We start from the raw sequence: 23,685 nt of genomic DNA, 5'->3' as shown, positions 1-23,685 counted from the left end.
TCTCGCTATATCGGGCGACTTTTCAAACCCTCCTAGCGACTTTTATTGTCAAAAGCGACTAGCGACAAATCTAGCGACTTTTTCCGGTGTTGTTGGAGACTGGTGTTTTGGAGACTGACGTAAAAGCACGTATCGTTTTGCAGTACTGTCCTCAACGAGGAGCGTGTGCTGCCGTGAGCTCCTCCCCCGTCCCAAAGCACTCACAGAACGGAATTTACGTCAGTGGTTAGGCTGAACCAACATGGCAGCTGTCATGAGAATTGTCAATAGAAGTGTTTTCAATTGTAGAATGGGTCATCAATGCTTAGCTTTGAGTACCACTACTTCGGTAGCAGTGGCAAAATCAGTGAGTAGCCTACATGTAATGTTGTTCACTGCATGTGTTGTTACGGATGGTATCGACCGGTTGTTCGCGAATCAATGGTTTAATGAATGCAAATGCTAGTTTCCTAGCAAGCTATCTTGCTTAAGTTGGCTAGCTATCTTGGATAATGTAAGTCAAGGTAGTGGTGTGACCATCCTTAGGTTCACCTACGTAGTGTAGTTAACCACGGATCTCAACTGTCATTGTCCCACTTAATTTGCGTATATTAGGGTGTCTATCTAATCAAGCTTCTCTACCATCAGGTTGGTGTGACTGCAGAGAAAGCTCTCCCAGAGAGAGTAAAAATAGTTGAGGTTGGACCCAGAGATGGTCTTCAAAATGAGAAGGTAATGATCAGCAAAAGGTGTAAAAGCCTAGATGGCTGGGTGTGTTACATAACTTCCTGTGATGGTCTATTAAAGCTGCGATAAAGGTCACATAGATTTCTCTTTCCGTGCTCTCTTTCTCTCTCTTTCTCTATCACACACAGACCATAGTTCCTGCTGAAGTAAAGATTCGCCTCATTGACATGTTGTCAGATTCAGGACTCTCTGTCATTGAAGCCACAAGCTTCGTCTCCCCAAAATGGGTTCCACAGGTGAAGTTAGTGGACAGTAAATTGAAAACATACAATCTCAAACCTACAGTGACCATGTATTATTCTCTAAAATACCTCTATTAATAATCCCAATGTTCGTTTTTATATTGTTTGCTAGATGGCAGACCAGGTGGAGGTGATGAAAGGCATCAACAGGAAACCAGGTGTGTCCTATCCTGTACTGACCCCCAATCTCAAGGGCTTCCAAGCCGCTGTAAGTACCTGATCACAAAAATTTTCATTAAGTATAACCTAGGAGTATTACTCCTTAAGGACCAGCCTACAGAATAAAGTCAGACAGTTGAACAATCTTTAGAAACGCGTGTCTTTATTGTGTGTTGTACTCACGTGTCTGTACTTGTGTGTTGACTCAGTATTTCTACATATATTTGTTCTTTCGCGTCATCCATTCTTTTTTCTGTGCTTTTATACTTAGGTAAAGGCAGGGGCAGGAGAGGTGGCCATATTTGGCGCTGCATCTGAGTTGTTCAGCAAGAAAAACATAAATTGCTCTGTGGAGGAGAGCCTGCAACGTTTTGAGGAGGTCACCAAGGCAGCCAAGGAAGCCGGTGTGCCAGTCCGGGGGTAACACCAGCAGAGTGGCATGGGGAAGGTTATAGAGACTGGCAAGAACAAGGAGGATGTGGATTGTTGATATCAGGTTATGTTTCTCACCTCTATTCTTTGTACTTTGCAGGTATGTGTCGTGTGTGCTGGGGTGTCCATATGAGGGGAATGTGGCACCAGAGAAAGTAGCACAGGTGAGTTAAACCAATATTGGTGGTGGTGTGTATTTGATCTCAATTGAGAATGTCTCCTGACCACCGTGTGCCTCAATTGACAGGTAGCCAAGCGTCTGTACTCCATGGGTTGCTATGAGATCTCTCTGGGCGACACCATTGGTGTAGGTACACCTGGGGGCATGATTGAGATGCTGGAGGCGGTGGTCCAGGAGGTGCCTGTCGGCGCCTTGGCGGTGCACTGCCACGACACCTACGGCCAGGCCCTGGCCAACATCCTCATTGCTCTGCAGGTAGGAGCTCAAGATGATTGAGTTCTTGAAGCATCTCATCAATGTGCATGGTGTCATGTGTGACCAAGCTAAATGTGTTAAACTCACCCAGTATAAATACCGGCCACCCACGCCATTACATTTCTAGCTTTTTGGTGCTGTAGCAGGCTTAAGCTGTGTTTATGAAAGGTGGTCATTGCAAGTATGATTCATAAGACCATAGTTTGACCCCTAGTGTGGGCAAGTGAGGGAGGAAGTGATACTGATGACAACACCTGTTACACATACCTTACTTATACAGGTGGGTGATTATTTTGAAAATCCTCTTTCTCCTCCAGATGGGCATCAGTGTGGTGGACTCCTCAGTGGCTGGTCTAGGTGGGTGCCCGTATGCACAGGGGGCGTCCGGGAATGTGGCTACCGAGGACGTGGTCTATATGCTTCATGGACTTGGTATTCATACAGTGAGTCTACCTCTTTCTTTTCATTATAATCTTTTGATCTCTTTCTCTTTCCCTTGTCCTTTTTTACTTCCCTCTCGTTATTTCCCATTCTGATACATTCAAAGCTTTGTTGTCACCTGTGTTCAGTTCATTAGAAAGAGTCGGAGCTTCAGGACTGGAATTTCCTTGTTTTGTAGTTCCTTGTTCCTGCCTCTGAGGCTCTTTTTCTATGTCCATTGAGTTTTACCTCTCTCTACCTCATGTTCTACCTCTCTCTCCCTCATGTTCTGCCTCACTCTCCCTCATGTTCTGACTCTCTCCATCTCAGGGAGTGGACCTTCCCAAGCTTATGGATGCTGGAGCTTTCATATGTCGTTCCCTGAACAGAAAGACCAGCTCCAAAGTGGCACAGGCCACCTGCAAACTCTGAACGTGGACTCTCAAAGCCCTTTCAAAGGGATACATCAACGCGTACGTCAAGTAAAGATCATGGCAAACAAAAGAACACATGGGCCACCTTTCATGACTTTAATCTGAAAATTACATTATACTTCAATCTATCTGAAATTACCACTACAAAAATGTCTGTATAGACATTGCTGATCACTGGTGCCTTATCATTGTGGTTATGTCTTTCATGTTTGTGGTGCATTTTTTGCTCCAATTCCTGTGTACTATGTGGTCATTACATTACTTTACGGCCTATGCAGACTTAACAAAGATGGAAGATTTTAAGTCTGTCTTTTTTTTGCTGTGACTTGCTGTGCCTGTAAACCAGTCTCAAGTCCTACAGTATACGGACACTTCTGGGGATTGGAAGCATGCCTTTCCTCTGACACTTGATAAAGAGTATAGTAATTCTTGTCTGGAAATTTTATCACAACTGGGAGACGTTAAGTCAAAGAGATGGCGTTTGACTAAATGGGTAATTTTGGTTAATGTACTACTGTACGTCTGTGGGTAACCATGTTGGCCAAACAAAATGTTCATGGCAGTGTTCACCTTTGTCAACTTTCATTGGGCCATTGGGTGTAGAACCATTGTTTCATTTTTCATGATTTTCTTCTTGGTTTTACTGTTTATGATAAGTAATGTGTAAATATTTATAGTAAAAGGTTGCACTTTCCATTGAGTTTATTAGACATGTAACCTTGAAGTGAAGAAATAACTTTGCTTTACCTTAGAAATACATAACTGTTTGTTGAAGTTTTCTTTGTTTATTCAAACAGTTACGATTCTTCCCAGCTGCAAATTAATCATACTGGTAAAAGGTTATCAGACTGTAGGCCAAGTTTGAAGTAATTATGGATTCGGGACTATAGGGTACTGATAATTAATACATGTACCATTGCAAGGTAGAAGCGGAAAAAAAAAAACATTTACCAAAATATAGTCGTCTATATATTGTATAAATACACATACATTATATTTTAACCTACATCAGCACAAAACCTATAATTCAATGTTAAGCATTGTGTAGTTAGAACCTCCATGAGGAGTTTCTTTTCTGAGGCTGTGATTTAGCACTTTGACTTTTTTTGACTATAAAGTGATTCAGAACAAACACGTACTCTACTTCTGTTTGCCATCCACACCTACCAGAACCTGAAGTACGAGCCTGACCAGGTTAACTGAAATTCCTCTGCTATACAAACACATGTAAGAGATCCTTGACAATGTTCTTTAGCTTGAATATCTTAATGAGAATAGGTACTTTCGCTGAATGGTGAATAACTACATTCCCCATAGTTAAGACTAGTACAAGTATTTGTCTTTTTTCAAGGGAAAAGTGACTTGGTAACCATCTACAACAACATCGGCTATGAACCCTACATGCTGAGAAGGCATACAAAATACTACCAAAATATACTATAAGGAGACAGCACACAAGGCTTATGTTAGTAAATTGTGTAGTAAAATGTGGCAGATACACATTGCTTATAAAAAGACACATTTGACCTAAGTTGTTGACTTTTGTCCTGGATGTTACGGGATTGGTTTATTAAATGGCCTGATTCTAGAAGATCTGCTTTGACCAGCTAGGCACAATCTACGTTTGAGAGCAACATACCTAGTCAGATCGATATCTAAGGTATAGGCCTATGTACCATGAGGAAAAAAAGAACACTGGTAAACAGATATAATACTAATGTACATGGATGACACAAGTAATTATACAAGAGTATGATTTATTACAACAATGTAAAACATAAACATTCCCAGGTTTGATCATTTAGCTGCTGACCATGCAAAGTAGTTCAGAACAGCATAACTGGTTGTCCTTTGTTCCTATTGTCACTTCTGTAGCTTGAAACATCTTTCCAAGACCAGTGTCAGCTCGCATTCAGACTTTAATAAAAACAACAGCATTCCTTTATATCATTCGGATCAACATTGGATTTGGGAGAGTGGAGCTTGTGTACAAGCATGTCAAAACAAGGAAAATGTATGTACATAGTGCAGCTGTGCAAAACAAACGGAGGCAGAAGAAACATTAGGTATGAGAGAAAAGCACTGTTAATTATTGGAAATGTTTTTAAACAGTAAAACCGGCCAGGAATTTAGTGTGCCAATTGAATGTGCCGACAACCAACTTTAGGTAATGCCAAGAGACTGTGTAAATCACCAATACACTTCACTGTCTCTACTGTTTTAGATGTAATAATGTTATCATTCTGTTGTAATGATCTCATAAGACAACAGTCTGTAAACCTTGAACTGGTTGTTAAGTCATATTCTCAAACATTCTGGGGTGGCTACTGGTTGGTGTTAAGGAAGTCACTGAAACGCAGAAATTTTCTAGGTATTTCTTGTTTCATTTGCCCCTGTACATCATGGAAGCATTGACATTGTGTGTGCATACCATAACCAGGTGTGTCTTAAAACTCTTAGCATTCAGTATCAGCGTCTGTTTCCACCCACGTCTCACCTCCAACCTCTAAACCCTGACAGCCCCAATAGAACGATAAAAAAATGAGGAAATGTATATGCTCAAATTGTCATTTTTATTTTTATAATTTATTAGCAGGATTGTTTCTTTCTCCATCCCCATGGCAGTCGAAAGCAGACAGCTTTTGTAAAGTCTTAGCCAGTCTTAGTATATGGCTTGGGTCTATAGATATTTCAAGAACATCAGTTATAAATACTTTTTTGTAGGGAAAACTTGCAGCTAAAACTTGTTTTTCACAGTCTCTTTGAAAGACACGTACAACCAGGATGTAACCTGGTTCTGTGGCAGTGCTGGCCTTCCAAACGTCCTTCTTACAGAGCAGAGGATAGATTAGGAGCTGAGGCACGCATGTCCTCAGTGAGTTTATATGCAGGTTTATAGGCAGACCTGATGCTGCCCTTGAGCGGAAGCTTCTGGTTCTCCCTGGACGGGTGAAGACTGCAGTTTTTACAGGAAGCATCACCGTAATCATGGTTGTCTACGGCCATTGTGCGCTCACGCCTCTTCATCTTCTGTGTGAAGTTGGCAACACGCTTAGAGATCAGGTAGATGACCTCGCAGATGTTGAGGACAATGCAGAGGGCTGAGGCCCCCACCATGAAGTAGGTGAAGACCTTCTTCTCTGTGGGGTGTCCAATATAGCAGTCCACCTGGTTGGGGCAGGGCCACACCTCACACTTGACCAACCTGGGAAGGTAGAAGCTGTCGTAGATGTGATGCAGGATGTAAAGGAACCCCACCTCAATGCCCGTCTTGACGAAGAGGCTGAGCAGGTAGGTCCACCACAGGCCACCATGCTTCTTGGCTGTATTTTTGTAGATCTTGGCGTCCTCGCCAAACTTGGCACGGTACTTCCGTTCCCGTTCGTCCCGGTAGGCCACATGCATGACTACCAGGAAGGAGGGACAGGACACGAAGATGAGCTGCAGGGCCCACAGGCGGATGTGGGAGATGGGGAAGAAGTAGTCATAGCAGACATTGGCACAGCCCGGCTGCTTAGTGTTGCAGTCAAAGTCTTTCTGCTCATCACCCCACACACGCTCCGCCGCTACTACGTATACCATCACCCTGAACACAAACACCACAGACAGCCAGATCCGACCAAAGGCAGTGGAGTACTTGTTAACCCCACTGAGGAGGGCTTGGAAGGTCTTCCAGTCCATGATCTGGGCTTGACAGAAAGTGTCTCTTTTTTAGAAGTTGGTTTCTCTTGTTCAAGAGCTGTGGATAACTGTTAGAAGCCTAGAAAAACATGAGAGGAAAAGTGAGTGATCACAAATGTACTGTTAAGAATTACATCAGTTGTATACCTTAAGATAATGTTATTAATCACTTTATGATGGAAACTCGAATATTAGCTTATCATTTTCAAGTGAGCATTTCTGTACAATTATCACGACTCAAACTATTAAGGTATCACAAACGTAAAATACATGTTCGAGTGTTCTGAATTGAGTACTATTTCTATTTCACAATGTAGGCTACGTTAAACTCACAATGTTTCCAACGGTTTATAAACAACAGATATGAGTGAAAAGAATGCCTCTTCGGTTCAGCAATAAGGATGAGTGGGATGACGGTTGAAAAACACTGTTTGTATCCAAATGATTTTAACCATCTCTGATGAAGGTAGAACATCAAATGTGGTTAAACTAAAAAAGAATATGACTGGTTAAAACAAGTTAATGTCGTAAACGTCTTCATACCTCTTCATCCTCCATGCGTACTTAAACTCCCATAATTTATGAAAAAAGTTACAAAGTTAATAACGTTTCACTTACCAACTATGTCTCGACCCATCGTTAATACCGCTTTTAGTGAAATAATTTAAGGTCTATTTTACAATTTTGTCATACGTTTTCCAGACGGTCTTTAGACCGTATATTACTTAATCGCTCAGGTAACTCTTCTGGGCTGGTCTTGAGAAATCAGTCTTGGAAATAGTTTGTGGGTGTGGTAAGGAAAAAAAAAAAAAAAAAAAAAGGACTGCCACAACGTATCCTAGATGAGTAAAAACATGTTGAGATTTGGCGATGTATAATGTTTTTCCTGGAAAGCATAATCTAATCTCTTTCCTGTTGAATAATGGGAATTGAGCTTAGTTAACTCATTAAAGCTCCCATTTTACTGCAAAACAAAAGGTCTTCCTAGAAAATATACAGTTAATGTTTGTGTATTCTGTTGTGTAGTCCATTTTTGATTCTTACGTTCTACACAAATTAATATAAATTTACATAATATTTCCACTTTGTTAGTGCTTTATTATTAACCCAAACTGAAACAGACACTGTTTAGTTCATGGTCGGTAAATACAATTTTAGATTATGTTTGTTCTTCATCCTGTTCAAACTTGTTCCAGAATGTCTCCAATAACGCAAGAGTGCCACACCCATAAGTGTACAATTTTACTTGCCCCCATTTTACTTGTCCCCATTTACTTGCTGATGCTCCACTCCTTATTGGTAGAAAGCTTCAAAGAGGTTAATGGTGCTAGGCAACCTCTTATTGTGGGTCGCAAAGGCGGAATGGCTGCAGTCAAAGAGGGACAATCTATGATGGGTGGGATTTAAATCCTCTACAGAATTAATATCCCTTACATGGCTTTTGTGATTGTGTAAAATGAGTAAAGCTGGTAGTATAAAAACACAAAGGTTGGTTCAGGAACGGGTACAGTAACATGATAGTGTAACCTGTTTCTGAAAATACAGCTTTGTTTTTATTTAGTTTTGTCAGTTAAGCCAACGAGTACAATGTGCAGTACCCTTGCATGCAGATACTTGCTATACGATTTTGTATGTGCCACTCGTACACATTAATAACCTTGCTAATTTTTTAAATAAAAAATGGTTTTGAATAATGAACCTTTACGTTGAAACAAGTAATTCCTGTTTCGAGTATCGTGTGTTACCCATATAAATTACACAACAATGTGTAGGCTTATGCAAAGTGAATTTAAATGATATGTCCTCATATACACTTCATATCCATTCAACTATACACCATTCGATTTGTACAGTATCTTTGCATCACTATAGATGTGTCTGTTGCTCTCAGGCTCAAACACAAACACATGAAAACTTAAACACGCAGAGCAAATGCATAGCTCCAAATCTTGATCATCTCTTTACAAGACTTACAAAGTGCAAAGACAAACGCCATGATTACCTTTACCTTGCTTGATTACATTCTGTTTTCACATGCAGTTTCTGAATAAGCTATACAACTAATTAACAATAATTCATTTAGGAACCATCAATGTGAAGACAAAACTAATCACAAAACATATCTCTACCAATTCCATCACTACTACTTTTTAGCTTTGTAGAATAAATCGTCATCAGGTATAGGTGTATTTAGATATTTCTGTCCAAATATCACTCTCAACGAATCTTCTACGTCATAATGATGAGACACTTCTTGAAACTTGTCAACATCTGCCTTAGCAACACTTGCTGCTGTTGAGTAGGAGGAAAGTTCCTTTTGGCTCCAGATAAATAACTGGTCCAGGCAGATTTGGTTGGGCGTAACTGAAGGAATGCACCATATGACTCAACCGCTGTGAAGAACTTGTCTCCACTTGAAGACAGAACACAACAGGGGAAAATATATTATGTTATTGCATTTGTTTAAACGCACTGAATGAATTCAACTTAGGCTTTGAGAACATTGACATGTACTGGCATGAACTGGAAGATAACTCAAAGTAGTACCCTAAAGCTTCATTGTTCCTGTCCTTGAACTTCTTAAAAAAACCAGGAAGGTACAATGTACCATTCTAAACACCCTGTTACCAAATTCATAGTTTATCACATAATACCCTCTATTAAAGGTGATTAAAACACTACACTAAATTGCAAAAGTGAAAGAAAGTGAATCTTTTGTTTTCCACCTTAAACACATTCACATCCTTATCTCCTCTTATGCAAACAGGGGAGTCTTTCATGCATTACAGGCTCTTGTGAGTGTAAGGGCAAATTCCTCCAGAGGGTGAGTCTACCAGCTCTGACTAACCAAAAGAACTGGGGAAGACAGAACCCCACCTGTCTTAATGACTGTACCTGTCTTTATGAACAATGGAGGTGCCATTCATTGGTCCAAACGTGTCCGACAGCTACCCCTTCTATGTGTATAGGAATACTGTTGGTATTGTGTTATAGGGCCAGTACAATAACTGTATGGTACTGTATTTAATATTGTGAGATTGAGGTAGATCATTATTATACTATTATGTCTTGCATCTGGTTATCTTTTGCTTTACTGTCCATCTGTGTTCAATCAATTCCACAGTTTTCTGCAATGTTTTATTGACATCGATATTTAAGAAGAAAAAAAACAATACGCAACTGTAAAATAGGTCCTATGTTTAGAGTTTCTGTTTACATCATGTGTGCATGGTATGTACACAATACAATATATATACATTTTCTGTGCTTACAAAAATCCACTCCTTAGCTGGCCTCTAAAGAATTCAAGTCTTAGATCATAAAACCATACAAGTTAGGACAGTTAACATAAAATAATTTCAAGTCATATTTGTGCATAACCTTTTGACTAATATAATTAGGATGTTCAGACAATTGTTTAGTCCATAAAATAAAACAGACTTCTTAAAATGCAGGATAAGTTCAGAACTGGGTATTGTAACATCAATGGTATGGTCTTCAAGGTGGAATGGGGATAAACCATGTAACAAGTTGACTGAAAATGCAGCAATAAAGGGTATAGTAGTGAACAAATAGTGAAGACACTTACTTTGCCCAGCTCCTACCACTTGTGTAACTTGTCAAAGAATGAATAAATGGCTTTTGACTAGTGACACATCTTATTTGGATATTTGATGTGATTGTAATTAAACAATTCTGTAAACTCCTCTCTGTTAACAACTGTAACTCCTACAAACAAATGTCAGTAACTCCCAAAATGAATGCCATGATTGTCAACCATGTGCTTCTACGTATATGAATACAGATACATAATAAAGACAACTGTTATTGGCAAACATGTCCAAACACACATGAATGCATAAAAATAGACCACATAACAGCAAATACAATTTTTGTCAGTGTATCTGAGTCAGTTTTACAGCATTAATGAGTAAACAATTAATCCAGGACTAGGAGACTAAAAGTTCCACTGGTATTCAGGATTGACAAGACAGGCTTTAATGTCTATGAAGCCTATGATATGTTGCAGAAGAGATACATGCAATATTTTGCATGTCCTCCAGGTTTTCGATTGGTCATTTATATTTGTTTTCAACATATTCTGTGTCAGGGGAGTCTCTGTATCAACAAAGTCTCAGGGCCTGGCTATGCTGCTGTAAGCAGGGGCCGGGCTCTCCTTGCCCTTCCATCGCACAGAGTTGTGTTCCAGGTTTCCGTTCTTGACACCGACCAGCGAGGTGGCGGCTATGGCCATCTGGCGGGAGTTGTGGAGGGACGTGAGACACTCACGGCATCGTTTGCCCACCAGGTACAGGATCTCGAAGAAGGTTAGCACGATACAGACCAGACTGGTGACCACCATGAAGATAGTGAAGATGCGCTTCTCTGTGGGCCGGGCAATGAAGCAGTCCACCTTGTTGGGGCAAGGCTTCTGCTCACACTTGATAAGTAATGGGAAGTCATAGCCCTCATAGATCCAGTACAGGAGGTACGTAAAGGTGGTATCCACAGCCACCTTGAAGACCAGGGTCATGACATAGGTCCACCAAAGCCCACCACGTTTCTTGCCGGTGTTCTTGTAGAGTTTACGGCAGTTATCACCATGTTTGACACGATTTTTGCGTTCACGTTCGTCCCTGTAGGCTACATGCATAACTACGAGTAAAGAGGGGCAGGTGACAAAGATAAGCTGCAGGGCCCACAGACGGATATGGGACACAGGGAAGAAGTGATCATAGCAGACGTTATGGCAGCCAGGCTGCAATGTGTTGCATTTGAAGTCCTTCTGCTCATCGCCCCACACCTTTTCAGCTGCTACGACGAAGACCAAGACCCTAAAGAGGAAGACGATGGACAGCCACACACGGCCAAACGCCGTTGAGTACTTGTTGACTCCACTGAGGAGCCCTTGGAGGAATGCCCAGTTCATGGTGAGGCTTCCACACTGCCTCTGTAGAGGAAGTAAAAATGGAGGAGAAATTAAGTCAACCCGAGTGCATCTTATTCTCGTAAGACACATGCATATTAGGACATTTTAGGGGAATATTACATGATTGCCTTTGTGACAAAACGCAACATTAGTTTTTAGTACCCATGTGTTTATTCTCAGCTCAAATACAGAAATTCATGACCTACTATAGTAAACTCAAACTCAAAAAACAGACGAGTTAACCTGATAATCGTCACTCACTGTAAAAAAATAAGAAAGGTAAGTCCTACGCATGTGTCACATGGGGATTGTATGATAAAACGTTTTAGTTGAGACTTGAGCATAGATAAATGATTTAATTCAAGAAATGATTCGTATGATATGCGAAAGACACGATTCAAATGTCAATAGGGCGCTCCGAAAGGAAATTGAACTTCAATCTATAGTTAAGGCTTAATTTTAATTTTCTTTTGGACAAGAAAAACAAAACCCAGCTATCAATTTTACAGAAAACAAAAAGCTACTTACGTAGTAAATATTTAATAAGAAAGGTTTTCTTACGGGGCAGATGATGTCTTTAGGAGCCCTCGTACGGAGAAGTGTTTCACTGACTGCGCCCCCAACGCTTAAGATCTTAACACATCTCTCAAGTCATGGCGGGTGTGCGGGTGGGTGGAGTTTCGACATCCCAATATTTTCTTAGAACAATCTACACAAGTGTGAGAATGGACGAATAGGGTGTGAAGAGCATTCAACCAAGACTGCATCTTTATTTTAAATATCAACATTAGGCTACATAAGCCTCATAAAAATCGGCTTCAGTAGTAAATTAAAACATATGTAACGTAACTTATTATAAAAACTAATTGGTTTTCGTTTAAATCGTGTATTCCATATTCGTTTTTAAATTGAGACCCAACATGGACCGCACAAAATGAAATAGTCACGTTTTTATTTATTATAAAAGTGTTTATTGCAGTATTTACAATACAGAGGGTTGGTCTAGAAAAAGTTGGACAATAAAGTACTGTAATAGTATTAAATGGAACACTTGTATCACTCAGCCACCTGATGTGAACATTCTAACGCATCTTTCCACATGTACCACACGCACACACACACACACATATTTTCATTTACACATATTCCCCACAGTCCGAGATGATCACTTTCTGCTTTGGCTTGCCTTCTTTTGTCCCTTCGGCCTGTGGAAAAAAGACAGTTTAGTCTTTAAACTAGAATTTGAATCCATCCTAATATAATTCAAATCATGTCAGACTCAGAACGATTCTATGGCCATTATATATCCCCCCCCCTCCCCCCCCCCCCCCCGCCCCCACTCTACATGCACACCCCTACCATGCCCTTACCTCCATGGCACGGACCACATCGATGCCCTCCATCAACTCGCCAAATACCACATGCTTGCCGTCCAACCAGTCTGTCTTGTCACAGGTGATGAAGAACTGGGAGCCGTTGCTGTTTGGTCCAGAGTTAGCCATGGATAGTTGTGCTGTGTGCATATCAAGAGGATAAGTACACGATGACAAATACTACTGCAAACAAACTGCTACTGTAGCAAAAATCTAAACTTGCATTCCAGTTTCATACTATTACAAAATCCATTAAATCAAAGACAGATATATCAACAGTGGGCTTCTCACCTGGAGCAGTGTGTTTAAGGACAAAGTTCTCATCATCAAACTTGCGCCCATAGATGGACTTGCCCCCAGTGCCATTGTGGTTGGTGAAGTCCCCTCCCTGGCACATGAACTGGGGGATGACGCGGTGAAAGCAACTGCCCTTGAAGCCAAAGCCTTTCTCATGGGTGCACAGACAGCGGAAGTTCTCCGCTGTCATGGGAACAATGTCAGCTCGGAGAAGGAATCGCAGCCTCCCAGCCGGCTTGTTGCCAATCTTGATGTCCATGTAGACCTGGGGGTTGACTCTGCCCTTCTTAGCTGGGGGTTCACCCTGCAAACAATTCAACTCAATTCACTTACTTGATCCAGATGGAAACTCAGGTAACTCCATGAGCACAGAAAAGGTTACAAATAGAGGTAGCAACATCTTAATTAGGCCTCATGAAGCAAATACACTGGATCAAACAGGGCCATTCAGAACTCTTTTACCTCCTGTGTTTTGCTGTTTACCGACTCCCCAGCAGACTCTTCTACCTCAGCTTCTTCTGTGGTCTTCCCAGAAAACTTCTTCAACCAGTCATCATCCGACCATACTGTGGGGGAATTACTTACACTTGTCAATATCATTAGGACTACTGGAGTTCAAAAGCACAGTGACAACCTTCCAGCCTAATTTAAACTAAAAGTGGTTAATTACCTGGACGAGAGGAGCCCTCCTTGATCCTCATGGGTTTGGCTATGTTCACCCTGATGGTTCTGCCAAAGAGCTCAGACTCGTTCTAGAAATTACCCAGAAGGAAACAAAAGATTGTTAACCTAACTATAACTACTCCACTTGGACAGGACTATATCTAAAGTCAGGTGGTAAAACCAATTATTAGGTTTACTCACCATGTTATCAATGGCAGCAGCAGCATCCTAAATACAATGGAGGTAGTGAAACATTAGTACTCATTCATCTGAATATTTGAGTTTAGAATATTTTGTCCACCAAAATGCGAGCTAAACTATGACAGCTCAATAATACATTCAAGTTCCTTTAAATTGTCATCACACTTACTTCTGCCAATTCAAATTCAAGGAAGGCGAACCCTCTGTGTTTCTCTGCAAAGTAAAGGTATATTTTTCAACACAAGCCCCCCTCTAAGTGGAATTTACATTTCCCTTTAATTGTTGTACCTGAAGCTGAACTTCAAAGACTCCTGCTGGCTAATCAATATTATAGAGCCTACATTCTCACCGGTTTCATAGTCTAACGGAATCTGGATGTCGGTGATATCCCCAAACGGAATGAATGCCGCGTGAAGAACTTTTTCATCGACCTCTTCAGTCAAACCACCTGTCGAAAAACATACTTCAATAATTAGTTTCCATTTACAATAGCTCTATGATAATAAACTGGGAAATTAAGCTACAATCACAGAGGCTGTGTTTTTACGGCAATTATTTAGGACTATATGGTTTGTGTTCATTCAATGTAGGAAAAGAGCCTCCCGTGTAGCACAGTGGTGCTCGTAACATTGGGTAATTTAAATAATCTAGCAGGTCAATACGATTACAGATTAATTCATAAGCAGTAGAACAACTTTTTATAATAACAGTGGTGCTCTACATGATTGCATAAAACAGAAAAGAGCTCAAATTATTAGTTTTTTATCACAAATGCTTACCAACATAAAGCACTCGTTTCGTCGACGCCATCTTGGATTTCAACTTTAACCTCTAACCTCAACAAATCCTCATTGGTGCATCATTTCCAAGGCCCGCTCATTTGAGCGCCACCTACTGCCCTGTTAAATCACAACTTGAGGTAGACTTTAACTTAGGGTATATAATAACGGTAGTTTTTTAGCCTGATCCAGACTATGAAAGAGGAACTTCTTGTACATGTAAAGATATAAATGTCGTTTATATCTGGACATCATTTAAATGTTGGCCACCGTATACTAGACCTGCAATGTTACACCTAAGAAATATTTGTTGGCTGTTTATTGTTGTTTATGAAAAAGAGACAACAAAGTGGTAAACTTGATATATTCATCCCTTTATTGAGAATACCACACCACCCATGATAGCATGATGGGACGGAGGAATCCAATAGACCAAATAAAATCTTCAAAACACAAAATCTTCAAGCAAAGAAGTAGAGCAAATATAATTTTCTTGATAGAAAAAGGGTCTATCAAGGGTCACAAATTGAAGGACCTTGAATCAAAATAATACCCTCATTTATTTTTTTGTTGCTTTTGGTATTCTGTTTTAAACTGTTACAGGACTAGGAAAATAATTAAATACTGTAATATTTCTGAAAAGGTTCAAGTAGGTTTTTAATGTATTTTTCCTTTTTTATATATATTTTTTTGTTTTGCATAATGTAGTACATATCTCAGGAAACTGAAACAGGTGTGATAATCTCTCCCTTTCTCTTATCTGCGTGTTTCCTGAAAAGAAAAAACACAACAAAATGAGTGCCATTGCAAACCATATTAGGTCAAAGGTCATGAAGTATAAGCATGGTTCTGATGAAAAGTAGATACTCCTACACATCAGGAGGTGGTGGCAGCAGCAGTTGCGGGGATGACTCCTACTTTCTGGGTGGCGTCCTTCTTTGCCTGATGGGCCTGAAGTACTGCAACTGCCTCCTCCACCTAAGCGTACACAAATGTTTGATGGGAGATATTTGATTGTTGACATTCCTTTGAAGCGATGCATTTACAAAATGACGCATGTAGTACTTGAACTACGCCCGTCCAAATAGTTCTACCTTGGAGCGCAGAGACTCGTGTGACTCAAGCATGTGAAGCAGCTCTGAGTTGTCAATCTCCAGGAGCATCCCAGTAATCTTCCCTGCCAAGCTGGGGTGCATGGCCTGGATCAGGGGGAACAGACGCTCCCCTGAAAGAAGAGAGAGAAAGAGTGACAGAGAGAGACACAGAGATAGTGAGGGAGACAGAAAGTGGGCTCAGGCTAGGACGCCAAAGAATGCTTGTCCGCTTGTATTCCTCTGGGGGTCAGCAATCCTAAAACACAACCAAGTCTATCGCAGCACCTACCGAGCATCTGCTTCTGCTCCTGGGGTGGAGCGGCGGCCAGCATGGATGATGTGAGAGGCTCCTGGCCCTGCACATGCACGGCAGGCTGAGTCTGACAGAGGAACACAAAGCAAGAAGAGAAGGTAAGACTAACTGTTCTAGTGTCATATCTGGAAACTGGCTGTGTTCCTGTGACAGAGGGTTTGTGTATGGGAGCTACCTGCTGAAGGGCAATTGGCTGCACCACTTGGGGGTTGGTGTTGCGCACGCTGGTGGCGTACTTGTAGGGCGGCATAGCACGTGGGGTAGGGAGGGAGGAGGGACGGGGTCCCATGGCCTGGCCAGCACCTAGTGGTGATTGACAGGAAAAGATCATATCTATATCGGGGCTTGTCCAACCATACACCAGCATATGGTAAATCATCGCATGCATTCTTTTTTTTCTTCAGAAATGGTGATTTCATTCCACCAGTGCTCATTGGTCCAGTAAGACAGGGATGAAGTCAGTCAATAACGCTGAAGCACATATCTGTCCATAGTTTTCCCAACTCTCTGTGCACCTGGGGGCATACCTCGTGGGCCCTGGGCACTGGCATTGGGAGCCAGGTGTCGCAGGTTGGCTCGTGGACCGGGTTGGCGCAGTGAGTTGGGCAACCCCTGGAAGCCACCTATAGGAGAGATGGGGGTAGCACAGCCAAAATATAGGAGAGTTAATAATTTGTTGAGTGAATACATTACATTTAGTCATTTAGCAGACGCTCTTATCCAGAGCGACTTACAGTAAGTACAGGGACACTCTCCCAGAGGCAAGTAGGGTGAAGTGCCTTGCCCAAGGACACAACGTCATTTTGCACAGCCTGAATCGAACCAGCAACCTTCGGATTAGTATCCCAATTCCCTAACCGCTCAGCCACCTGACTCCCTATAGATTCTAGATATAGAATAGATGGACAGAGGACCCATCTGCCAAAGCAGATATAGAGAAAGACTCTCAGCAGTGCAGTGGCTAAGAATAAAAACTGACTTCACAGTCAGTTTGCAACCTACAAATAACATTGACAAAAAACGAATTCTTGTCCTTGACTTTTGCCTTGTGACTATGAAGGATAGGCTGTTAAACTGAGTTAGTGGTGTGTATGATGTCATCTAATCCCCCCCCCCCCACACACACACCTTGGCCTCTGCCACCCTGCTGCTGCCAGCGGGGGTTGGGACGCATCTGGGCCAGCTGATTGGGTGCATAGTAGGTTGTCCTGTTCTGGGCCTGGAGGACACAAAGAGACAGATAGTTGTGCTACTGCAATGTGCTACAAACAGTCACCCCCCCATCCCCCCAAAACACACATGCACCTGTGGCACTGCTGGCATGAAGTAGCCGCTGGCAGGCTGGAACTGGTTGATGATGGCGTTGGCTGGCATGGCCCTCATGCCAGCGATGCGCTGCATGTACTGGTTGGTCAGGTGGGCTTTGCGTTCCTCCTTGCGCTGGGCCAGGGCCACATAGAGGGGCTTGGAGCCCACAATGCGCCCGTTCATCTCAGTCACCGCCTTGGTGGCCTCCTCAGGGGAGGAGAAACACACAAAACCGAACCCCTTGGAACGGCCCTCCTCCAGCATGACCTGCACATTGACACGTCAGATAGTCATATGGTCCTCTGAACCTACTTGGTTTAACCTCAGAAGGTAATGAAAATAACTGAAATATCCCTCCTATTGTCAAATTCCGTTCTTTCCTTCACTTTATTTTTTACCTTGGCACTTGTGATGGACCCAAATGGAGAGAACTCCTTGCGTAGTTTCTCATCATCAATGGTGTCGTCCAGGTTCTTAATGTAAAGGTTAACACCCTGGGATAGGAAACAAAAAGTCAAAACACAGTTAGAACACAGTTCACAGTTGCTGTGCTTAAACACAGTCAACAACATCCGCAATTAGTGGCTGATGAGACCAGATCCGACCAGTCTTTTTGTAAAGAAAGTTTCACTGGTTCACCTGGTAACGGCTAATCCTCTCCTGTTTTAGCTGCTCAAACTTCCTTTTCAGCTCAGCCTGACGCTCCATCTTCTTCTGAGCACGTCCCACAAACACCGTCTTGCCGTTGAATTCTGTGCCGTTCATCTCCTCAACAGCCTGCAGATGAGAAGGCCAGGACAGTCAGCATTGTGAATCAGAAATACTGGCATATACAGACCCACGCACCAACCAACTCAGAACACAATACGTGTAGTACCCGGTTAGCATCCTCGTGTTTCTCATAGCTCACAAACCCAAAGCCTCTGGATTTGCCGCCATGGTCCATCATTACTTTTACACTGAGTGTTTTACCTGCAAGGGTCAAAATGCACAAATAAGGTCAAGTCCATATCTTCATGCGGTCTTTGTGACAGTTTATGTTTATCTCACGGGGTTCTGCCTTAGTTTACCGTATTTGTCAAACATTTCCTTCAGCCGGTCATCATTCATATCGTCCCCAAAGTTCTTAATATAGACGTTGGTGAACTCCTTGGCCTTCGCACCAAGCTCAGCCTCTCTTTCCTTCCGAGACTTGAAGCGTCCTACGAACCTAAAAACAGAGGCCAAGAAGCAACACAACTTTTGTAAAACAGTCCATGGCAGGAATGAAGTGGGACCCAGATCCATCTTAGTGTCATTTTGTCAAAATCTTAGCAACATGTTTTCAGATTCTGGTTAGGCTCTCACATCAGTGACAAGCAAGACAATTCAAACAGGCGGTTAAAAATACTGCATTTTGGTAAACTGTCACTGCCTTAAATATATACTGTAAAACTGTAGGTGGGTTAAAGTCCTGATCCCATTGTATTCATTCATTTCTACTCAAAAATAGACATTCCAACTGTTCAAAAGGACCACAAAACATTCAATCAAGACCATCTCAAAACCGAAAAAAAACATTGAAAATCCTTCAAGAAAACAATAAACATATAAACACTAAATATAACATCCAAACCAGGAATGCAAGTATCCTCATTATGTTACACATCCAAGAACCGGCACCGGGACAAACATTTCCTTGTCCAATACTTGAAGAGGTTGAAGGACAGAGGTCCACAGAGTAAAGCGGAGGACCAAATTATGTTTATATACCTTAGGCAGACCTCTCCCAATCCGTGTTCCAGCATTGCATTCCTGCATTCGCCGAATCACTAAAACACACAAGCGTGGTTACACACACACACACACGCACAAACAGGCAGGCGGAAGGATAGACAGACAGGACCGACACTGAGTTTGGATGGGGAGTAAGGACGTTGAATCAGTCCCTTTCCAGAGAGAGTTCATGTGTGTGTGTGTGTGTGTGTGTGTGTGTGTGTGCGTGTGTGTACGCGTGTGTTTGTGTGTATGTATGTGTTTGGGGAGGGGGTTGTTGGCGGAGTTTTGAAGTTAATCATCCAAGGGATTTCTTGGATCTCACTGTTAGTAGGAGTATAATTCACACACAATGCAATTGTAGGACAAACAGTGCATAGGGGACAGTGAAGAACAGATGCATCACATCTATGAACTGAAGTCAAACACTACTTGACTGTTTCTCAGCGCACACAAAACATTCTCATTCAACTACATTATAATTAGTAGCGTTTCCTTTCACCCTTCTCTTAAACCTTTCAACACGACAGAACACATGAAACACATCCAGACAAATCTGGAGACTGGTAAGCTTCTTCCGAGATTTGTATCAACAAACCATTCTAACTAACCTATAATCGGATCAAGAAACCAAAGTCCAACCTCTCCTCTAATCTCTCTCTTCTCCTCATGGATTAGACACTCACACCTTGCGGTCGTTCAGAAGCATGCCGTTCATCTTCTCAATGGCCCGGTCGGCGGCGTCCTGAGTCTCGAAGTGCACAAAGGCATAGCCCTTGGATCCGTTTTCATCACACACCACCTAGTTATAGGAGGTCATACGGTACATAATACAAGTTTCATTGACACAACAGAGGACTACATCTGAGAGGACTACATTTAGGATGAGAAGGTTTGAATTAGCTGTGCAGCTTATGTACAGTCTCAGTATAACCTCAATCAGCTACCTTGCAGGAAAGGATGTTGCCAAAAGCAGAGAAGGTGTCGTAAAGTGCTTTGTTGTCAATGGTTTTGTCCAAGTTCTTGATGAACACGTTGCCCACTCCAGACTTCCTGAGGGAGGGGTCTCGTTGAGACCACATTATTCTGATTGGCTTTCCTTTCACCACGTCAAAGTTCATGGTGTCCAGGGCTCTCTCCGCTGTAGAGGAAGGGGGGTAGCAGGGGTTAGAGGTAAAAGGGCAGCCACATGGCAGTTTTTCTTACAACTAGGAGCAAAAAGCATAACTCATCAAGCTGAGCCTATAATGCTGCTTGGTGATTTGTTACAGGACACACCACAAAGCTCCATTTACATTATACAACCACACTCTTTCTAGTCACTTCCATACCACTATCACACTTCTTGTCTCATTTACCACAGTAAATTGTCAAAAGTGTGGTATCACAACTACTGTGTTAATACAACAAAAAGTGTAGACCTAATTGTTCCTCCATGCCACTAAGGAGGGGTCCGACCACACCAAACTATTATTTGTGTCAGGCGTGCAGCTGTGCCTGTGAGTGCAGTAAGGACAGCTGCAGCTGGTAAGAGGGCCAGCACATGGTGCTTCCACTCTCACACAGACAGATGGGAACAGCAGTACATTGTGGGGCCACATGCTGGAGCTTGACCCAGGTTAACGTTATGGCTTTCTTACGACATGATGGAGTCTCACGATACTGGGTACTGACTTTTCCAGTCTTTCTTTCAACTGCCAATTCTTTGAAATGCTAAATAGTACAACTAGCTATTTCAAAGCAATGAATTGTCCCCATCATGGGCTTATTTCCCCTCATTCACTCACTCTATTCGTTTGTCTCTATCATGTGGGCTCTCATGTCCATCTGGGCACATATGCCAACCAGAGTTTCCCTTTGTTCCCTTCACTCCACAGCAACACACACCCCAGGCTTTACAGCAAAAAATGTCTGGTAAACAAAACCTTGCGTCTGCTGGCATCAGCAGTTTGCCCTGCAATTGTACTTCACAAACCATTCCCTGCTCAGAGAAGGTGTGTGATCATAACAGCCTGTGTGTGTAGGTATGCGTGTGTGTGTGTGTGGGGGGGTTAATCCTAGAAGGTTCCCCAGGGGAGTTTGAATTTCAAAAACTCAAGCATTATTTATCATTACTATATTTGTGTGGCTTTGAGGAAAGTACCTAATTAATTCATGTTGAATACAAATACTACAGTATATTGCCCATGACAACCTTGACAGGTCAGTCACTTAAAACATCCCGACATGAGAAATTGCTCATTTATGTCAAACGTTTATTTTAGAAGACAAAGACAGAAGATATTACTGGCAGGCACACTTTGGGCTGCCTTTGAGTGAGTCTATATTTAGAGTGGGGTCCTGACAGCCATGTTCTGGAGTGTGAGTTAAGCATTCTCTACCATTGATAGGGAGGAGACTTTAAAAGAATGCTCAGATGAGCAACACCAGGTCTGGGGACTGTTTATAAAAGGCAGCTGTGATATGGTGTAACCAAGAGTAAGTGAGCAGCTAGTTAATTGCTGAAGGAGGCTTCCCACCAAACAAATCCTTCTTGAGTAAAAAAAAATACTAACGCCAATGACTGTCATTCGCAAAGAGACCATGTGATCAAACCAGGAAAACTTGGTTGATGGTGCTGTGTGTGTGTGTGTGTGTGGGCTCTACTGTCTACCACTAAACCAACCCTCAGCCAAACAAAACATCCCCCTTGCTCGCTGCAGCTCTTCAGCCTTTCTTTTCTCATACCAGTACAAGTTGGTGATATTTAACACCTTTCAGCGGCAGATAACCCTGTAAAATGTTTTACAGCTTTGCGGCTACTTTAGGTCCTGTGTGCTGCAATGTAACAGGGTCATAGACAGGTTGTGACAGGTGTCTAATGTTGACAACAACCAAAATGACCCACACTACACACTTACTATGGGTCAGGGGTGGAAGGCTCAAAATAGGCTTACACAAACCTCAATTGCTCAATCACATACGGTCACAGTCCCAAAAGTAATCATGTGCTACAGAGCATACGTGTCGTGAATGACACAAAGCCAGATAGAAAATGAAGTCACTGAGTTGAACCTCCAGTGGATCCACTGAGATGGCATAACATTAAGCAGGGAAACGTTTTCATCTGCCACCCCCCCCCAGCAATGGGAATTAACTTCACTACAGAACTGTTCCATGGTGGCTCTTTAAATAGGAGCATAATTTGGGTCACTTTGGGTTATGCATCATGGAAGTGCTGAAGCTGGTCCCTGACTCCTGCAGTGCTGCCTAGTCAGATGGTCACGGTCGCTGTCTGATGTTCTGCTAAATACTAAATGCTGCGGCTGAATGCAAAACCCCAAAACATAAGGAATTTCATTAAAACAGACTTTTCTGAATCTGTGCTTTGCAATGCTTTGTCATAAAATATGACATATTTCAATGTAAGGGTTATTTTTTTTACAGTTGTCAGGGTATAAGCCTCTGTCATTAAGACCATAAGACATGAGGTTTGACTGAGATACAGCCTAGGTAAGGGTGCATATTCCTAAATATAGAGGCCTTCTTCAGTAACAACTTTCTGATTCAAAGCACCCTCACGTGCATACACATGCACTGTCACAGATAAAGCACTTTATCCACAGGGCAAACAAAAAGCAAGATCGTAACTGAGATTAGTATTTCTTACCGTCCGCGGGCTGAGAGAAATTGACATAGGCATATCCAAGAGAGCGCCGGGTGATCATGTCACGGCATACTCGGATAGACAGGACTGGTCCGGCTGGGCTGAATTTCTCATACAGCATAGCCTCCGTGATATCGGGGTGCAGATCGCCAACATATAGAGAAGCCATTGGATAACTCCCCTCAGTCGCTGTGCTCATTTCTCGGAGATCACAATATGAATGAATGCTTTTCTCCCCACAGAATTGCAACTGAAACTATTTGGAATTGTTCTCCGGAGCTTTGTGCTTAATAATGAAACGCTCTTTGGCAGCTCAACTTGGGTTCCGATCTATAAAAGTTTCCACGACTCGCTGATAAGACCACTTAGAAAACAAGTTGTCGATGTCTTCCAAATAAAAATAAGTCTTCTTCGAAAAGTACAGCCACCAACTTCGGGTTAAGCCCGAGGCCTGTCAGTCTTTTTTCAAATATTATAAAAGATTTTTTTATTATTATTATTATTATTATGAATATTACGGTACTGTTTTTGTTAAGATTTTATGTATTTTGTATTTTTTTATATTTTTTTTTCTTTTTTAAGTTTTAGAGAACAGTGAGTTAGACACTCACGGTTGTTTTGTGGCCGGGGAAAGAGACTGCGTGAGAAAAGCATGGGCACTTTATAGGGAGTGCAGTGCAGAGGAAATAGTAGCTAGGGTCAAACTTTGGGATAGAAAAAAAAAAAAAAAAGGAGCGTACCGTGTAAAAGGGAGAGCGCACGCAGCACTGTCACAAGCACTCAGCCAAGCTCCCTA

At 42.1% G+C, this 23,685-nt stretch overlaps 5 protein-coding genes across 7 annotated transcripts; 1 reads left to right on the top strand and 4 right to left on the bottom strand.

Moving 5' to 3' along the window:
- The first annotated feature begins 160 nt into the window (after positions 1-160).
- hmgcl (3-hydroxy-3-methylglutaryl-CoA lyase) lies at positions 161-3,972 on the top strand. Of its 2 annotated transcripts, XM_067242735.1 has the most exons (9): positions 161-346; positions 628-711; positions 855-962; positions 1,081-1,176; positions 1,399-1,547; positions 1,660-1,723; positions 1,807-1,995; positions 2,313-2,438; positions 2,746-3,972. In XM_067242735.1, exons 1-9 carry the CDS (start codon positions 242-244, stop codon positions 2,845-2,847), a joined length of 1,023 nt encoding a protein of 340 aa, XP_067098836.1. In that variant the 5' UTR covers positions 161-241; the 3' UTR covers positions 2,848-3,972. The 2 variants fall into 2 exon arrangements, with proteins under 2 accessions (XP_067098836.1, XP_067098837.1); XM_067242736.1 differs by lacking the exon at positions 161-346 and having other exon boundaries at positions 855-967.
- Positions 3,973-4,589: 617 nt separating this feature from the next.
- Positions 4,590-7,272, bottom strand: gjb3 (gap junction protein beta 3). 2 transcript variants are annotated; one of them, XM_067242738.1, is made up of 3 exons: positions 7,149-7,267; positions 6,864-7,019; positions 4,590-6,609 (listed from the first exon to the last, which is right to left on the bottom strand). In XM_067242738.1, the coding sequence occupies exon 3, from the start codon at positions 6,528-6,530 to the stop codon at positions 5,679-5,681; it is 852 nt and encodes a 283-aa protein (XP_067098839.1). In that variant the 5' UTR covers positions 6,531-6,609; positions 6,864-7,019; positions 7,149-7,267; the 3' UTR covers positions 4,590-5,678. The 2 variants fall into 2 exon arrangements, with proteins under 2 accessions (XP_067098839.1, XP_067098838.1); XM_067242737.1 differs by lacking the exon at positions 6,864-7,019 and having other exon boundaries at positions 7,149-7,272.
- A 2,382-nt stretch (positions 7,273-9,654) lies between these two features.
- gjb10 (gap junction protein beta 10) lies at positions 9,655-12,097 on the bottom strand. Its single transcript, XM_067243596.1, has 2 exons — positions 11,985-12,097; positions 9,655-11,479 (listed from the first exon to the last, which is right to left on the bottom strand). The coding sequence occupies exon 2, from the start codon at positions 11,458-11,460 to the stop codon at positions 10,666-10,668; it is 795 nt and encodes a 264-aa protein (XP_067099697.1). The 5' UTR covers positions 11,461-11,479; positions 11,985-12,097; the 3' UTR covers positions 9,655-10,665.
- Positions 12,098-12,432: 335 nt separating this feature from the next.
- ppie (peptidylprolyl isomerase E (cyclophilin E)) lies at positions 12,433-14,804 on the bottom strand. The gene is made up of 9 exons (XM_067242714.1): positions 14,774-14,804; positions 14,344-14,442; positions 14,164-14,207; positions 13,995-14,021; positions 13,801-13,882; positions 13,593-13,696; positions 13,125-13,434; positions 12,831-12,973; positions 12,433-12,665 (listed from the first exon to the last, which is right to left on the bottom strand). The coding sequence occupies exons 1-9, from the start codon at positions 14,802-14,804 to the stop codon at positions 12,597-12,599; spliced, it is 909 nt and encodes a 302-aa protein (XP_067098815.1). The 3' UTR covers positions 12,433-12,596.
- Positions 14,805-15,126: 322 nt separating this feature from the next.
- Positions 15,127-23,511, bottom strand: pabpc4 (poly(A) binding protein, cytoplasmic 4 (inducible form)). The gene is made up of 15 exons (XM_067242811.1): positions 22,893-23,511; positions 20,191-20,384; positions 19,930-20,045; positions 18,559-18,698; positions 18,366-18,460; positions 18,128-18,265; positions 17,887-17,982; positions 17,486-17,755; positions 17,309-17,399; positions 16,708-16,803; positions 16,356-16,483; positions 16,157-16,247; positions 15,868-15,998; positions 15,647-15,751; positions 15,127-15,544 (listed from the first exon to the last, which is right to left on the bottom strand). Exons 1-14 carry the CDS (start codon positions 23,086-23,088, stop codon positions 15,650-15,652), a joined length of 1,884 nt encoding a protein of 627 aa, XP_067098912.1. The 5' UTR covers positions 23,089-23,511; the 3' UTR covers positions 15,127-15,544; positions 15,647-15,649.
- Positions 23,512-23,685: the final 174 nt, after the last annotated feature.

Source organism: Osmerus mordax, chromosome 9, assembly GCF_038355195.1.
Source record: "Osmerus mordax isolate fOsmMor3 chromosome 9, fOsmMor3.pri, whole genome shotgun sequence".
Taxonomy (NCBI): domain Eukaryota; kingdom Metazoa; phylum Chordata; class Actinopteri; order Osmeriformes; family Osmeridae; genus Osmerus; species Osmerus mordax.
Note: the sequence above shows the minus strand (reverse complement) of the source record. Positions and strands in the feature narration are given on the sequence as shown.